Source organism: Anguilla anguilla, chromosome 2 (genome assembly GCF_013347855.1).
Source record: "Anguilla anguilla isolate fAngAng1 chromosome 2, fAngAng1.pri, whole genome shotgun sequence".
NCBI classification, from domain to species: domain Eukaryota; kingdom Metazoa; phylum Chordata; class Actinopteri; order Anguilliformes; family Anguillidae; genus Anguilla; species Anguilla anguilla.
Genome location: NC_049202.1, coordinates 53,584,723 through 53,603,331, shown reverse-complemented (window position 1 = coordinate 53,603,331; position 18,609 = coordinate 53,584,723). Strand labels below are relative to the sequence as shown.

The following is an 18,609-nucleotide window of genomic DNA, read 5'->3' as shown; positions in this document are numbered from 1 at the left end:
CAGCACTGTCTCAGTGAAGTCAGCCAGGCACTTGATTATCAAGTATGTCATTGCGCCTGACCCTGACCACTAGTGTGCATATGCCCTTTTATTCAGCACAAGCTCTCTCAATCTACGTAATTGCAGGAAATGACAGGAGCCTGCACAGCTGTGGCTGTCTGCTTCCATTACCATTAACCCCCCCTGGCATTACCCCTTACCCGAAAGAGCATCCAGGTTCCACCACAGGCGTACAGCAGCCCTGCTGCCGGACCCTCCCCTCTGTTCCCCCACCCCCACAGATTCCTGTAAACCCATGGACTGAAACCTCTTACCCTAATTTGAAACAGTCCTGCCCCCCAGTGACAGCACCAGATTCTGTGTCGAGTGGCAAGCAAAGGGGGAAAGGGATGTTGTGCTCCATTCACTGACTGTGAACTCAAGGAGGGAGTGAATGAGAGAGCGAGAGAGAGGGAGAGAGAGAGAGTGAGAGGGAGGAGGGGAGAAGGAGAGAGGGGTACAAAGAGAGTATCTGCTCATCAAATGAGCATATCCAGGGAGTGAGCGGCACAGGCAAGACACGCAGAGTACTGTAATTACCCAAGGATTTTTTTAATGAAAAGCTGGATTATGAGGATTGGAGAAGCAGTCGTCAGATATTGAAAGGAAGGATTAGTGGCTTTTCAGTTTGCCTTTCCTCCATAATGGGGATAGACCGGCGGCGGAGAGCATCTCTGGCGCTCACCTTGAACTTCATCGCCCTCCTGTTCGCCGTTTCCGCTCTCACCACCAGCTACTGGTGCGAGGGCACCAGGAAAGTGGTGAAGCCTTTTTGCACAGGGCCCATCACACTCAAACAGCCCTTCTGCATAAGATACAACAGCTCCAATCTCAACGACAGCCGGCTGGTCCAGTACATCTGGGAGACTGGAGAGGATAAGTTTCTTATCAGAAAGTTCCATACCGGCATCTGGTACTCCTGCGAGCAGAATGTCAACATGATCGGTAAGCACTACTGGAACAATGCACACCCGCCTTGCAAATGCCCTCAGTCTTTAAGACATTTGAGGAGAAAACTTGGCCACAGTGCTTGTTTCCTTTTTTGTGGATGTGTACATGTTTGTTTTTTTGTTCTATAATTTTGTTAAATGGTAGGAATACTGCTCTGAAAGAATTGAAGAGGCATGAAATCATCTGTACTGGACTGATCAGTCATTCATGGACCATATACATCATCCTTCTCAGAGATATATTATTTCATTTTTAATTAAATGAGTTGAGCAATGAAATGTTGTTTTTCTCTTCAAACAAAATTCTTAAGCATTTCCTCATAATAAGGCAGTACAATGTCTGTCAATATAATATTTTTTTTAAGATCTCTTGAGGATTTGTACATTGCATGGAAAGGCACACATGTCCCATCAGCCAGAGATAGAAACTACTGAGATTGAAGATGCAAGAATCAGCCGTAATGCAGTTCAAGACATCAGAAATAATTTCAGAGAGGATTAGTTAGGTGATTCAGTTTAATGGCAATGAGCAAACTAACTATAAACATGAGCATCACTTAAAACTCACTGCTGAGAGTTTACATCTAAGGATTTTCATACGCTATGTATGAGTGAATCATTATTCTCCAACCATCACTGCGACTGAAAGATGAGAGATTGTATTCTCAAATATTTCCATCTTGGAATGCAAAAATTAGGTAATAACTGCTAGAAAACGAGCTAATAAATTGATTATTGTCAATTACAGAAGGTATAAGAAAATTCCTCACAGCCGTTCATCATCTTCATTATCTTCATTGTCATCATCATCATCAGCCATGAAGTACGTACTCAGCTTAAATACCATTTATAACTCAGTATAGAGACTCATTATGTGTGAATTCTTCATTTACTATAAGTGAACAATCCAATCTTATTGATAACACTTTTCACTGGACAATTCATTGTGCTAAAGTACATTTACTGTATGTATTTTCAGGAGAGCATTGCAGAAGTTTTCTTAATATTGCCCCTTCACATGAAAGAGGTAGGTAAAATATGTACTAGACATTTTTTCCATCATTTTGAAATACATTGTTTTTATATTTTATTATATTTTTACATTTAGTGAGTTTATAATCTGGTATGCGTGCATCTTCTTGCTTTGTACTTTGTTCATTGTGATTTATCAGTTTGCTACAAGTCTTTATTTCAAGATAATGAATCAATCCCTAAAATGACACTGGCCTGTATAAGTTTAATCAGCTATATTTCAATTCCAAAATTGCATTTGTGGTCAAAGTAACATATCATTTTCAAGTAAAATTAGTAATGTCAACAAGATGGCAATTATTATTAGCGCATGTTAAGGATGATGACATTGAACATTCTAAGCCCAGTCAATCAGAATAATTACAGCGACTTAAAATAGATATACATGCATCATGTTTGCATGAATTTTCTTCCAGTATATCCATCTACACATCATGCTACAAATTAATTTAAAGCTGAAGATCAGGGTGCCTAAATACCTTGGCCAGTGTTATGCACTAATATAAAACTTTACATTCTACTTCAAAGTGATGCTCTGTTGGGATTATGGTGTGACAGCCCACCAAAGAGAATGAATATTTATCATACTTTTGATCATACTCAAAATATTTGTCCAATCCATTTCTGTACACTTAATGACTACACCCCTATAATGTCCTACTGGAGCAACTGATTAAAACTGCTGAACATTTTAACAGCTCTTAGAAATACTGCTCCCAATATCATGATTATTTTAACAGCTAGTAAAATTCTGTCATCCTAAAGATTGTACTCTTTATGACACTACCAGCTGTAGCACAGCAACTGCATACATTGTACGTAAATGAAGAGCCATAATAAGGTAGTGATTCAGAAATAAATAAGAAGTGAATGACTTATTTTTTAATAAAGTGTAGATACCTGCAAACCATGGCAATAGTAATAGGCAGTAACAGTTAATGGAAAGAAGCAAAATCACAGGTAGGGACTGTTACAGGATGGAAAGTGAAACACCCTGCAAAGCCTTAATGTACATCAGGGAAATGCTGCCAGCATGAAGCTAATCAATCAAGCATCCCACATACAACAGTTTGCAGATGATTTAAACAATTGAGGTGATAGTGAATATAGCCTAAAGAAATGAGGGAGAGCCCTGGTGTAACAGCATGTGAAATAAATCACTTGCCTTTTAGGGGAAGGCAAACGATGCAAAACATTTGAGCATTAGTGAAAAAAAATGGAAAGTATCCATTTGGCCCCTTGGTGACAACTTTTGATAATGTTAAAGCAAAACTAACTTTGATCTATTTTGTTGGGTAATATTATAAGGCAAGTATTAAACAGTACTAAGCTGCAATAGATGTCCTTACAATAACAAAAAAACAACAGCAAAGAAATCAGCTATATAACAAAAATAGTTAAATAAAAAGTCAGAAAATTCAGGGCGTCTGTGCAGTATCCTTGTTTGAAGCCAGAGTAAAGTATGTACTACAATGTATGTGGGGGCCTGTGCACAAAGAAATAAAAGCTAAGAAAAAGCAAAGGCCCCCAAAGTGATTGAAAACTGGTTTGTGATCATTGTGCGGTACCATAATTCCTCCCCAACAAAGTTGCCTGAGGAATTGTCTCCAGCCGCTAAACAATGGCAGCATCAGTGGAAAGTGCACACTTCAGGGAGCATAGTTTTTGTAAGATATTCCAAAGGATGTTCCTATGTCTCTGATTTCTTCATACGAAAGCACAGGCAAGTCATTCTGTACTTTGAGGGCCCTATGGTGGAAGGCCCTGCAGGAAGCCAGCTGTTTCACAACATACGGAAAATTACATGGAATAATGAGCTCGCTCGGGCATGGAGCTGTCTGTCCATTTAGCACTTTAGTAAGAAGGGAGCAGAATAATCAGCTGATTGGTCTTACAGATACTACTGCCAGCCAAATCAGCCAGTTTCTTTACTTAGCTTCACCCCATTTATTTCCTGATCAATGCCAATTAATTTCATTATCCATTTCAAATAAGCAAAGAAAAAAATGTACATTTACAGAATACCTCTTCTCATGACAACCAATTTAATTTCAAATATTTCAAGAACCATTCATAAATGTTCCCTGTTTTTGGAATTTGTTAAATTGTCAACAATAATATTTTAGAACTGTTCTGTATGTTGTTCTTTTGAATCCAAACCTCAGATTATTTTTGAAAATATGTGCTCCACTGATTGGTCTTCTAAATGTTTATACAAACAATATTACCCCTTATACAGTGCCATACTGTACAATCTATAACATCTTCATGAAAGAATAAAATAGGCACGTTCGCATAGTTTTGCCTTAAGATGCAAAAAAAGAGCATACCAAAAAATATTGAACCAAAAAATATTGTATACTCAGTCGCACTCACAAATTCAGTGCTAATTAACTGAAACATTTAACTAAAACTCTAAAAGTAAAAAAGTAATAAGAAAGACATCAAAATGAAATTACTAGAGATTGGGAGAGAGGAGAATTATACTTTCAACTCCAGAAGATAAGAAATCAAGGTAGAAAACAATAATGGAATACATTCATAACTAAGTAGCCACAAAACAAATGAAAAACACCATACTCCCTGTAATGCATAATAGCCTTCCCTTCAACCTTCATAAACACTCTGAGAGGGATTGAGGATGTTTATTTTGATTGTTGAGTTGAGACACTTAAAAGGGGCTGAGGTACATTAATGGCGAGGACTGGCTTACATAAGAATTGACAAAATAATTGCTAGTAAAATATTCCTATATTGTCAAATTAAAAGTAACCCTTAGCATCATAATACCATAATAAATATATTTGTTGTTTTTGCCTCTTTGTAAGGGGACCAAACAGGAATAATTCACCTTAACTATTGAATACCTCAAACAAAAATGGAAAATGTACTCTTGCTCTTGACAACAAAGGTGATAATAATCTAAATAATAATGCAAAGTCCTCTCAGTATCGAAATTCTCATTCTCAGACAAATAATATAGCTACTATATAACAAGATAGACACAGCACAGACCTCTGTGCTCTCTGGCTACAGCCCCATAAATGTAAATTCCAAGCAAGCAGGCCTCTCCAGCCATTACGTAAATGCACAGATTGGTCATTTAAACTTCAAATCGTAAGGCTTTTTACTCAGCTGTTTCATCGGAGAGGTGATAAAACCATCCAGGAGAGGAGACACTATAAAATTAGATTTGTGTGCATATATAAGTACCTTATTGCATCTTTCTTTGAATTGCCCAAGACATTTCCATGGATGTTTGAGGAGCGAGGAGAGTTTAGAGGGAGAGTAGAGCCGTAGGCGTAAAATAATAAAAAATAAATGCGTACTCCAGTAAACATAAGGACAAATCAGCATGCAAATATTCAGAGACATTCGTAAAATGTCCCACCCTATGTCTACACTCAGTTGCCACTTTATTAGGTACGTGCTTGTTAACACACTCAATATATAAAGCACGCTGATATGATGACGTTTGGTGAAGAGGTTTGGTTGTTGTTTGACCAAACATTAGAATGGGCAAAACACGAGGATAGGCAGACTCGTTCAAACTAACATAAAGGCCAAAAATGATTTTAAAAAAGCAGCTGTTTACAGTGGTGTGCGGAAGGACATCTCTGAATGCACAAAGAATTGAATCTTGAAGCAAATGTGCTACAGCAGAAGACCATGCCGGGTTCCACTCCTGTCAACTAAGAACAGAAAGAGGAGGCCACAGTGGCCTGATGATCACCAAAACTGAACAACTGAAGATTGGAAAAACATCACCTGGTCTGATGAACCTTGAATTCTGCTGCGACATGCAGATGGCAGGGTCAGAAATTGGTGTAAACAGCATGAATCCAAGGATCCGTCCTACCTTGTGTCAATGGTGCAGGCTAGTGGTTGTGCATGTATCCTTGGCACACATTAGTGCCCTTAATAGGCCCCAATTGAGCATCTTTTGAATTCCACAGCATATCTAACCATTGTTGCTGAGCTTGTGCATCTCTTTATGGTCACAGTCTGCCCTTTGGCAAATATTCAGGAGGATAATGTACCATCTGGCAAAGCACACATCATCTCAAGCCAGATCTAAAAAAAACATGACAGTTTACTCCAATGGTTAACACAAACCCCAGATCTCAATCCAGTAGAGCACCTGTGGAATGAAATTGAACTGGTTAATGCTTAAGACTTAAGTGCTTAAAAATGTGATATGCAAATTGTTTTAGGGCACTTTTCTTCATATTTGGTTAAATTTCCTTCACATCCGGACAGATTAATTAATTAATGAATTAATGAAAAGCTCTAGGAAAACAAATCTGGTTTCTCTGACTGCCCTAGACTCTGAAATCAGCCACTCAAAATTTCACTGCACCTGAGTCTGCAGAGTGCTCAAGCTAGACCTCCAATCGACGCAGCACTCCAGTATTACCGTCATCATACCTTGTCATCTTTAAAAGCTTCTAAACTATATTTTTACTCTGTATTTGACATTAAGACATACAGATGGTGAAAGCAAAGATATTTCTCAAGTATAATTAGATGAAACCCAATACATTAGCATTTGATGTAACTGGTGACAGGTGGTGAGCTGGCAAGCCTCAAAACAACGCAAAAATTGTGGAATAGAGAGCCAAATCAAGAAAAAATTATTCCTAAACATTATGCAGCTCACTGTATGAGTAGCAATTGCACGGTTGCATGGTATAGGTAGAATTGTGAGTGATTCAGCAGTGAATATATATGATGTGGTGCTTTTCTTGACTACTGTAATAATGAGTACATTCTTACCATTCTCCAGATTGTTTTTCTTTCTGACACAAGTGGAATGGCAATACAGCTCTCACGAGATAGTAGATCTGAATTTAGAGAACACTACTCTTGAGCTGCCCATCGGTGCAGGTCTACTGCAATTGAAAATGTTAATGTCTCCCAGTACTGCTCCCTCCTTCAGCTGATTCCAGACCAAGAAAAACAGAGAGCATATAAGAGATATTCTGCAATTGGCATAGAGAAATACACCTGCTCATTTTCAAAAATACTGAGAAGCTTAAAACCTGTTAATTATGAGTGTTCTTTATGAGTTTTTAGGCTTTGTTTGTTTGTTTGTTTTGTGAGTAATGGATTTCATCCATCACAGGTGAAATCCATTACTACTCTGACTCCTTACAGGTGTCCTGTGGCTGTGCATTGTGGCCGAGTGTCTCTACATCGTTTTGCTGGGGACCGGTGGGATACTCATGTCAATAGAAGTCTGTCATTACGGCAACGTTATTGATGGGCTCAAGCTGAATGCCTTTGCTGCAATATTTACCGTTCTGTCAGGTAATTTCACAATACGGATCACCTGCCTCTAATATGTCCTTGCTCTTGATTAAAATGTCAGCGGCCACATTAACCTATCGCAGCAAGCATACCAGATGGTTGTAAAGCAGTTTAGGAAACTGAGACACTTGAGAATAAGAAAATAATTCACTGCCATTGCAGTGGTGGGTCGAATCCGATGGATTTTACCCTATATAAGAGTTTTAGAATCTTTTTAAGCTGGCTTTGAGATAAGTTGTACATTATTAGAATGTTGTGTTAATTGTATAACATAATTAAAAATCTAAATGCTATACTTATGCACCCCAAACTTCTCAGCATTTGTCCACATACGGTGTCACAGTCAATTCTGAATATATTTTTTGTGTTTAGGGGGCATATCTGAATTTTAGAAAGTGAAGTGTTAGACTGTTTTATTCAAGAGCCATTGTATTCAGTACTAAGTTACACATTTCTAGAGGAAGACCACAGGGTACAGGGAAAAGAATAGAAACATATTTCCCTTTTTCTCTTTCTGTTGCTTCAATAGTTTCCTTTGTGTTCCAAACTGGAAAATATGCATTTAAATTGTAATTTTTTATTTGAGATGATGGAGAATGGGCTGCTGTCTTGATTGGCTCCAGCCCACAAATATAGCACAAAGAGCACTTATGGGGGACCAAGGGTGCCTCTGTATGAATTGCTAAATTGAAACTAATGATGTAAATTTGTCCACTTCAGCATGACCAATGTGCTGTTCTCAGTTCTTATTAAGAAAAGCCTAGTTAAGACTTGTTTTGGCAGTTTCCCAGGGACCTTGATAATGCTCAGAGGCCAAGCAGTATTACAGTATATAACCATGTCTCCTGCTGCGATGCAGAACTCCATCCAGCAGGGGCAGGAGTGAGTAACCAAAAGGACTTTGAGGAATGAACATGTAAATAACTCTGTCAAAACTACGATAGAAATCTGTTTGATTTTCATAAATCGAATGTCAGGTTAACTTAAGTTACAGTATTAGCATAGGAGGACAGATAATAGAATTTTCACAGCCTTTGGAAGGAAGAAATGAACTACTGTCCTTCCTAACATAAACCGGAGTACCATAACATAAGAGAAGTATATAACAGAATAAAGAAAATGTGCTGTGTATCAGCACACCCCTAGTTTACTGGTATACAACACCATTCTGAAAAATATGGCAGTTATTGTTCAAATCCACAGTTGACATTTAATATACAGTACATTTAATGAGTAAACATTATAAAAGCCTTATCACACACCACATTTGTCATGTTGTGGAGGTTTTCTCTCCAACACTACACTAGGTAGTGCAGTGCATTCAGTGCTCTTTGCTTTTATTAATTAAATATGAATAAATTGGGGTCTGTTAAAGAGCAGAGTGGAGAGAAATCAATAATACTATTATTGAGAGTCAGAACACAAGCAGTGAGACCAATTAATTGGTGACCCATGCCTTTCTGCTCCTTCAGATTATGTGGTTTATGAGGTAACAGGATATGGCATACAGGTTGTGTTTTATGTTTGGCGATGATGCGTGCTCAGAGATCCCTCTCTTGCGAAGATATCCAGTATAGTCTGCCTCTAGAGCAGAGCTCTGTATGGCATAATGTATCTCCCATCCAGAATTCCTAACACCTAGCATCGCAGAAATCCCAAGTAATACAACAGATCGCAACCAAGGCATGTAAACGCAAATTCTACAGCTCCTGATATTATATATACAGTATATATAGTGCTGTGAAAAAGTATTTGCCCCCTTCATAATTTTCTCTATTATAATGGGTGATACGGGTGTTTTTGATAACTCTTTTCATTAAATAAATGAAATTATAATTTTTTAAAAATGTGTTTTGTATTTACTTTGGTTCCCTGTGTCTAATAATAAAGATCTGAAACCATTTGAAACCATGACAAATATGCAATAATAGAGGAAATCAGGAATACTTTTTCATGGCACTGTATGTGGGGCAGTTGTGCTTTAAGAATTTTTTTAACCGTCTGATGTTTGATGTCTCCTGATAGTGCTGATAGCAAATGAGAACATACAGTATCACAGATACAGATCACAGAATATAGATATTGTATTCAAAACACAAATGTTGGCCATATGGGCATACATAGAAATGTCCTGTCGGAGATCAGAGATTATAAAGTAGACACAGTAATATCTCTGTTTAGACACTGGGGATGGAGACTGTTATCTTAAACAGGTATCACGGTGGTTGAGACTGAAGAAAGGCTCTTTCACTGAATGGGTCATGTGCCTCCATGTTGTAAAAAGTCATCTATTTTTGATCCAGTCCGATCTCAATTTGACTGGATATTTGCATAGGATTAGTAGCAATGCTGAAACTTTAATTCCCACCCCAGTCCTGTACATTTGTTAATGCACATGGTGTTGCAATATGGTGCAAGCCCTAGATCATTAATGTGCATATCTGTAGGAAAAGTTATCTTTATGTTGGGTTTATCTGCAGACTTTAAACCAGTGCCCATAGGTCTCTAGTTTCTTACATCATTTGAACCATGATATGTATTTGTGATATTGAGATATTATGGGAATATCTCAAGGGTTGTTTTCCCCTTTAATTAAAAGCGGTTGTTGGGAGTAATTAATTGAAAAATATAGGTGAATTTTAAAAGCTCTTTATAACTGGAATTTCACGTCCCATTTCAGCTGAACATTTTTAAAACCAACTCACCCATGTGATGTCAAATATAGTGACATCCAATCTTCATCTTGTGTGGTTGGAACAAAAACCAGATTAACTTTAGTGGATGACAGCATTCCATACAATTCCTATCCAATGCTGGCACCTTGTGGTAAACAATATGAATTGCAACTGCTTTTGGTAGTTGCAAGAAAACCAGAGGTGCTTCTGGCCATTCAAATTAATTTGGTTTTATCAGCTAGTTTACATATGAAAAAGACTTCCTGGAGTGAAGAGGCAAGTGACTACTGGAAGTTTTCTGCCCAATTTGAAATAAACCAGGAAAGATTCCCCAATTCCTGATATCAATATCACCAAAATTATGCATGAAAATGCATTCCACATATGCAAATAAAACATTTGAACTGTAAATTCAAGTAAATTTGTCTTCACACATTCATGAACAAACACACAATTGTTGTGTTCACATTGACCAGTAAATTTCTTGTTCTGTTCACTGCACCATTAATTGCTAATTAGTACACTAAGTACTAAGTACTGCATAGGTGGTGGATAGGTTTATGCATACATATGTACCTTTTTATATTATATTATATGGCTCATTCTCCACATAACAAACAATCTGTGTGTTTACATATTGCAATGAAAACAAGGGATTTAATTTGCGTGAAACTGATTGCTTAAAATTACTACAACACAGGTTCATTACCATCACAACAAATATTTTGGCATACTCTATTGATAAAATTTGACAATACATTGCAAGTAATATTTATAAGGCTTAGTTAATCAATATTGCATTGTATTTCATTGCAAAGGGTTTGGTTCTGTTTGCCTACAAAGAAAAGAATGCACTGCAGGCCACTTTGCAGAGAAAAAGCTAGTGCAAAATGTAATGCTACATTAATTTAGAAGAGCCAAGACGAGCATGTGCTCTCCTGTGGGACACGTGATGTCAGCCACCATTTCTTATTAAACCACAGGCTAAAAGCAGGGCTCACACAGACAGAGCCAGAGGAAGAATGATAAGTACTTTTTAATGTTTCAAGATGTCTCCTGAGTCCTGACATGTACTCCAGACCAAATGTTTTATTACCTAAAGCTTCTCTCGGTCACCATTGCAGGCCCAAAGGGGTGTTCCTTTCTGAAAACCTGCAATGGGTTTAGTGTATAGTTTATACTGTAGTACCATGTTCTTTTGTGGTTTTGTTTGGAACTTTTTATGAACTGTTCAAAAAACGGAAACCGATTCTGATCTGCTTGGTCTCACAGGGCTTTTGGGAATGGTGGCCCACATGATGTTCACCACAGCCTTCCAGTTAACAGTGAGTCTTGGGCCAGAAGACTGGAAGCCACAGACCTGGGACTACAGTTGGTCCTACATGTAAGGTTACAGTATTCAAATATGTATGCTAATATTGGCTTTACTTCATTACATTTATATTAAATATATAAGAGATATTTCTCCCAAACATACAAGCTTTACAAGGTTTAAACTGTCTTATGAATTATGTTCCTGTGTTCCTGGTAGTATGTTAGGTCCTTTTTATTACTAACATTTACGCTTTTTGCTCAGTCTGGCATGGAGTTCCTTCACCTCCTGCATGGCCTCCTCTGTGACAACCATCAACAGGTACACAAAGACTATCCTGGAGTTCAAACATAAACGGAGAAACATTGAGAAGAACCTGAAAATCAAGCAGAAGCTGCTAGACCTGGACTCTCCAGACCAAGTGTGGGACATGTACATCAGCTCAGTTCCCAGCACGGCCGAGGAGCTCTTGGACCTCTCCAGTAATGGCCGCAAGTTGTCCAACACCTCAGTCTTCCTGGACCTGAATGACCTACCTGATCCACAGGTGGAGGAGTACTGCTAAAGGCCCCCACAAAGATGGACGTCTCTTCAGGGCTGTCCTCAGTGGTGCCTGAGAGCCCCTGGCTCACTTACCAGTCCATTACCACCTGACTCTCTACGCAGCTCCATCTCTAAGGATGGGATAAGGAAAGTGCTCATTATGGTTTATTTGCATATTTATCTGTATTCCTTTCATTACCTCAACATTAGATGAGTCGATTTGCTTCATTATCATTTCACTAAAACTTCAGTAGAAGTTGCAGCTGTTCAAGTTTACTGTGGTCTTTGTTTTCTAGGTGTGCATGAGCATCTGCGTGAGCATGTGTGAGTGGAACAAATTCAATTTTGCCTTTTGTGAAACCAATTATAACATGAAGAAAGAACAGTCATATTTGTTTTCCTTCTTAGGAAAAGATTCTTTCATGTGCTTTCTCAGATGTGGTCTTGTTTTATATTAATAGAAAAAAATAGGTCTTTCCAGTGACAGAAACTGGACTTGAATATTCATGTGTGAAAAGAAATGATTTTGTTTTGTTTTGTTAGACTACATTAACAAAAACATATAGTGCATCATTCTTTCATTTGCTCCTGGTCACCAACTAAATAGTCGGAAAAAATGTTTTTATAATTTTACTTTGTAAATTTTTTAATGTGAAAAGCATACACAAATATACAGTATATGTTGAGTGCCTTTGTTTAAAATTAGTGCATCTGTTGCAAATGCATGGTGAATATTGTGTGTTTTTAAATCTATCAGTTAAGCAAATGCATTTTAATGAGATAAACCAGTTATCTCCTTATAGCACATTACTCTATTTTGATCATAGGTCAACCTGGACACAGTGATTTACATATATCCTTTTACATATGGTCTTCTCTGTGCTGGTTAGCAAATAAAGCATAGACATTTTGCTAATGGTTTAATTATTATTTTAAAAATGTTTTATTTATATTCCAAAGTGTTACTTTTACAAATGAGAAAGTAAACAAATAATTCACAGAATAGTAGCAAAATACTGAGCATACATTTATATATCTGAATATATATTTACACTCATGTCTTTTTATACGATTTCAGATACAGAGACCTTTGGCTGCATACATAAGTACATAAAGAATAACCATGAGTAAAAGGGTAACCTTTGTCATGGAAAAGTGAAAATGTCACAGATTTCAATAAAATAAAATATCAGGAAATACATATATTCCAGGTATATGAGGTTACATTTTACAAATTATTTATTTCGTTATTAATTTATTGGTTTGTTTATTTAAATAATTAAATGCAACCGAAGTGGAGTCGCTTTGTCATTGTCATTACTTTCTTGTCCACTGTACAAAATCAGAAAGAGATCCTTTCCGCAGAAGGATTTACCAGAACTATTTATCACTATTAACCTAGCAATCTGCACTTATAAGAGCTTAAAAGGTCAGATAACCCTGTCACTAGGAAACATAGCTTGGATATGGTCACTCTTAGAATCACATGTCAAAAACAAAACATTGTAAAAGACTGAAAAACTATTCCATTCTTCCAATAGATAAGTGATTATACGATATATTATGTGGAGCACAATATTTCTCTTATACAAGAAATTTTACCAACATCAAATTAAATGCATTACTTTTTGCTTATTTTTAAACAACCTCTTGAATCTTTAAAAAATCACTGTACTGAGGTTCTGCAGATGGTGTGTTTTATGTGGTTCCACAAATGTACTGCCCTTGTATGAACAAACCGTTCATGTGATGATGAAAGTTCTACAGTGGCATGATTTCAAACATGGGTGAGCATGAGAAAGAAAAGTGAAAACAATTGTGTGATGCCAAACAAATCTGTTTACATTTGTGATGTATTATAATTAATAAAAAGAAATTCAATAACTTTGAGTTGTTAAAGATATTATGGTCAGCGCCGAGCACATATCAAAACAAATAAGCACAACCACATGCATGTGTGCATACACACACAGGTTTGCTTAACAATTGTAGAAAAAAATGTGCACAGGTACCATGATATTTATTTTCTTTTCAGCCTCTTCTTCTAGTCTTTTGGGAAGCTACTCCAATTGGATCTGTATATTGCATCAATGCTGCCAGAGTACTGTACTTAGTTTTAAATGATCAGTGTTCATCAGCACAGAAATATTTCCTACAAATCATAGGTGTTTTGTGAAAATGCTGGTTTTTGATCTAATATCTTTTCTTAAACCGTAAATGTTTTGTATATAAGATTAATAGATCTTTTCACAGCTTACACTTGACTTTCCTATATATTTATTCAAATTAATCACTTGGTACCTTAGAGCTTTACAGTTATTATTATTCTTCCCTATGTCAGGACAGGATTATAGAACTACAATTCTATTAAATTTTTTTGGCACGCTACAGTCAGTTAATGACATAGCATGGACAGTCCCTTTCCTGGGGGATAAAGGGTAGCTCGCGAGAAAGGAAAATGGTGGTGTTGCAAAGCTGGATGGTGGGAGATTTTTTTTGAACTTTCGTTTGCTGCCCGAACAATTGTGGACCGTTATTTTGAGAAGCCATCGCAAGGCTCCATCTTGTTTTTTTTGTACATATATGCATATACAATCTTTGTTGGAGTAGCGGGTATGACACAGGGGTGTATGAGTGTGTATATCCAACATTCTTCAGTCACCAGAAGATAGCCAACAGCAGTAGGAAGCTACCGCTTTGGCTTTGCTTCCAGGCCTAACCTCTGTCACAGCCATATCCCAAAACGTAGAGGCAGAAATTCCAGGGGTGTTGTTCAATTGTATACTCTCTTTAATGACAAAATATTTCAGTTGTCACATTGATGTTCTTCATCATTAAATTCAGTTTCCTGCAGAAATGTAATTGAGCAGTTCTTCAGAAAATCATCAACCTTCCTTCTACTAATAGGATAATTAAGACCTTGTACATCAAAAGAGGCCATTTTAATCTAATTTCCAGTCGTACTCGGTGTCGTTGCTGTTTACCTGCATTATGATCCTCATTTAGAATGACCTTAATGACCCTTGTACTCAAAGTAAGTATTTTCCATATTAAAAACATGTGGGATAGGATGTACAGCAGCTCAGTCTTGGTCAGATTAAGCTGCAGGTGTCAGCTCATCTAGTAGATCTGTGTGTCAGAGGAGAAAAAGGAGAGAAACAGTTGAGTGTCATCAATCGGATCCAGTGAGCAGGGGTTCACTTGTGAGCCAACAAAAGTACTGAGACATCAGCATCTGCAAAGGCAAAGAATACACACAGAGAGTCGAAGACCATGCTGGAGATTGTGTGAAGGAACTGTAGATGTCTGCTACTTCCATGTCAAAGTACATTACATTACATTACAGGCGTTTAGCAGACGCTCTTATCCAGAGCGACTTACACAACTTTTTTACATAGCATTTTACATTGTTTCCATTTATACAGCTGGATATATACTGAAGCAATTTCGGTTAAGTACCTTGCTCAAGGGTACAACGGCAGTGTCCTACCCGGGAATCGAACCTGCGACCTTTCGGTTACAAGTCCAGTTCCTTACCCACTGTGCTACACTCCGTCCAAAGTAGGTTGCAAAGTCATCTGCAGTGAGTGGGAGGTGGGGGAAGGGGTGGGTTGAGGAGGGAGGAGAACAACAATTTATATCAGTAACAGCATGATTCTTGAATCTTATTTAAAGTTGGACTCCATCATTCACTTATGCCATATTGAAGCTTTACTAACACAATGAGTATACTAACATAAATATAATTACTCACTAATATGTATGCAGTACTATAACTTTCCCTGCATTGCTCCTCAAAATGTCTGGATTTTTTCAAGTTAATTAAAAAAAACTATAAAGCTGGAAAAAAACATTCCAGCTTTATAGCCTCGTATGGCTGATGAACTCAGCAGGCTTTACACGTCTTACTTGCAGCGCCTATTAAATATTTTTTTGAAATTCAGAACATTGGGAACTGTCCATGGGTCACTGTGTGTGATTTCAATTACATTTAAACTGCACTAGGAAACTGCATTGGGAACCTGATTATAGTCCAGTGTAATTTCAGACATAAGAAGGATAAGAATTAAGACCAGTAGTCTACAGTTTGTCCATGAGAGGGCAGACAGGTCTATGTTATAATGAATGCTCTCCATGCATGCCAAACATGTATGTTTATAAATAAGATTCCTGGAATAATTTTCATTTTGGAGCTATATATGTTCAAAGGTACATAAATTCAATACATTAATTTTAAGGCAAGTCCTCAGATGTGGTTACATCTGTGGTAACTTATTATTCACTGATTGTTTACAACAAATAGTAATTGACCTTATACAATGCTCTCCAAAATTATGTGTGTCTTTGATAATCATGAACAAAAACAGTGGTTTAAAATAAATAATGGCAGCTCATTATCTGGTGTTGGAGATACTGGATGCTCTGGTTGTCCCAGTGCCTTTCTCAGTCTCTCACATTGACACAGGATATTCTCTGAGCTCCACCAGGTAGCCTGAACTTGCAGGTAAGTTTTCCATCACAGGATCCACGTAAACATTGGTGTCGTTCATCGGGTTTACATCTGATCTGCTCATACTCCAGCTATGAGGAAGCAATGTATCCACTGTCAGCAAGGTCCTGATAGAGACATTAGCAATAGTGCAGGAGTATGTTATGAGTGTCAGACAGAATCTGTGAATCTTCAGGATTCTGCAGGTGTATGGCACCCAGTTTATATGAGGAAGCAGCTGAGACTTTCAGCTCTTTGTCTGGGTAATTAAGCATCTGTACAAGAGTGAATGAGAGCTTGTGGTTCAGTATATTGAAAGGTTTTTGTTGGGTACTGCCCCAACACCGGTGTGCTTTTTAATCCCCCATACAGAAGATTAAAGTATTCACCTGGCTAGCCTCTGATGATACATGTTGTTGGCTAATATATATGTGTGTGTGTGTGTGTGTGTGTGTGTGTGTGTGTGTGCGTGTGTGAATGGCACTATTTAATCGTTTAATTACATAAATGCATGCATCTCTGGAAACTGACAGCTGAACCCACATTATCAAAAGGCTGACGGTACCCAGTTTAGAAATTGCTCCTTACCATGCTTGTTACCGTAGTTCTGCAGAGGCAGAGGCATATAAACAGGTAGGTTGCTAAATGCGATTTTGACAAGATGACGTAGAGGCGGGTTCTTGTTCAGTGCTTCCTCAAGCCGTTTTAAATTCGGTAACACTTACCTCGCGTTCGGGACTGGATGGAGTGGAACAAAGAAGGAATTAAATACGTTTTTCTCTCTGGTACTGCCGTCGAACACAGTCGCACTTGAGCTCACCCACGTGCAGCCAGTCCTCAGGCTGACAGTTTAAACGCTGCATCTGTGCCTTACTGTCTAACTAGGCTGCATGCCATTATATCACAAGGGCATTAAATCAAAGTTGAGACCCAAGGACAGCTGGCGACCTCTCAATCCTTCACCAGTGTTACCCTACTAAGCTGCAGTTCAGCACTGTGTTTACGAAGAGGAGATAACCCAGCTAAATAAATAGGATTATTGTTTATTTCTTGTGTGTTCCGTACATTTATTCCGTCAGCGTTAGATTGTGCGCATGCTTACTCGAAGCACGCACATAGCAGATTCGTGCATTCGTCATGTACTAAATTCATTCCACGATTCTGCAATTTGAAAGACGTTATCAACTGCAGTAAGCAGCACAAATTCGCACAGATTAATTTATTTTTTGTTATTTATTAAACAAAATTTTATGCAAGTTTTCCCAGCAACGTCAAGTACTTGGTATTATTCTGTTTAATGGACTGTTTAATGGTAGAGTTTGGAGCATAACTGGTACTTAATTATCCCATCTACGGCTGGTTTTGAAAGTGATGTATAGTGGTCAATAAAAAAAAGGAAATTTCACGATCCGTGACATGAAATTATCGAGTTTTTAGCTCTGATGACACTTATAAATGACTGATTTAGAACCTACATAAAAGAAACGTTCACACACACACACAAACACACACACACAATCACGATCTCTCTCTCCCCAAAACCCTCCTTAATTTCACTGTCCTTATTTGTATTTCTGTTAACTCGCTACTGTAACATAACAGTAAAATACCATTTTAATTTCCACAACATTTGTGGCTTTGAACATGATGCTCCCTCAAGATATACTATTTTGCAGCATACTACATGGCCAAAACTATGTGGACACCCCTTCAAATAAGTGTGTCCGGCTAATTCAGCCACACCTATTGCTAACATAAATTCAAGCATACAACCATGCAATCTCCATAGACAAACAGTGACAGTAGAATGAGTCGTGCTGAAGACCTCAGTGATTTTTAATGTGGCGCTGTCATAGGGTGCCACCTTTCCAACAAGTCAGTTTGTCAAATTTCTGCCCTGCTAGAGCTACCTCTGTGAACTGTAAGTGCTGTTATTGTTAAGTGAAAATGTCTAGGAGCAAGAACAGCTCAGTCACGAATCGGTAGGCCACACAAGCTCACAGAATGGGACCGCAGAGTGCTGAAGCGTGTAATATGTAAAAATCATCTGTCCTCAGTTGCAACACGCACTACAGAGTTTCAGACTGCCTCTACAAGCAATGTTAGCACAAGAGCTGTTTGCCAGGAGTTTCATGAAATGAGCTTCCATGGCCAAGCAGCCATACGCAAGCCTAAGATTACCATGCACAATGTCAAGGGTCGGCTGGAGTGATGTAAAGCGCACTGCCTTTGGACACTGGAGCAGTAGAAATGTGTTCT

At 37.9% G+C, this 18,609-nt stretch overlaps 1 protein-coding gene and 1 long non-coding RNA gene across 3 annotated transcripts; one reads left to right on the top strand and one right to left on the bottom strand.

Annotated features, from left to right (window-relative positions):
* Positions 1 to 423: 423 nt before the first annotated feature.
* Positions 424 to 13,746, top strand: LOC118218787 (germ cell-specific gene 1-like protein). Of its 2 annotated transcripts, none has more exons than XM_035401479.1 (5): positions 424 to 984; positions 1,969 to 2,016; positions 7,179 to 7,331; positions 11,279 to 11,390; positions 11,640 to 13,746. In XM_035401479.1, the coding sequence occupies exons 1-5, from the start codon at positions 684 to 686 to the stop codon at positions 11,881 to 11,883; spliced, it is 858 nt and encodes a 285-aa protein (XP_035257370.1). In that variant the 5' UTR covers positions 424 to 683; the 3' UTR covers positions 11,884 to 13,746. The 2 variants fall into 2 exon arrangements, with proteins under 2 accessions (XP_035257370.1, XP_035257361.1); XM_035401470.1 differs by having other exon boundaries at positions 11,583 to 13,746.
* On the bottom strand, positions 12,798 to 17,436 carry LOC118218799. The gene is made up of 3 exons (XR_004763550.1): positions 17,076 to 17,436; positions 15,321 to 15,439; positions 12,798 to 14,990 (listed from the first exon to the last, which is right to left on the bottom strand). It is a non-coding gene; the product is annotated as an uncharacterized LOC118218799 (long non-coding RNA).
* Between the last annotated feature and the right edge of the window lie 1,173 nt (positions 17,437 to 18,609).

Bases quoted from the DNA above. Each gene is read 5' to 3' on its own strand.
- LOC118218787 (XM_035401470.1), top strand. From the start codon at position 684: ATGGGGATAGACCGGCGGCGGAGAGCATCTCTGGCGCTCACCTTGAAC. The intron at 985-1,968 runs GTAAGCACTACT...ATGTATTTTCAG, and splicing joins GCAGAATGTCAACATGATCG to GAGAGCATTGCAGAAGTTTT. The intron at 7,332-11,278 runs GTAATTTCACAA...TTGGTCTCACAG, and splicing joins AATATTTACCGTTCTGTCAG to GGCTTTTGGGAATGGTGGCC.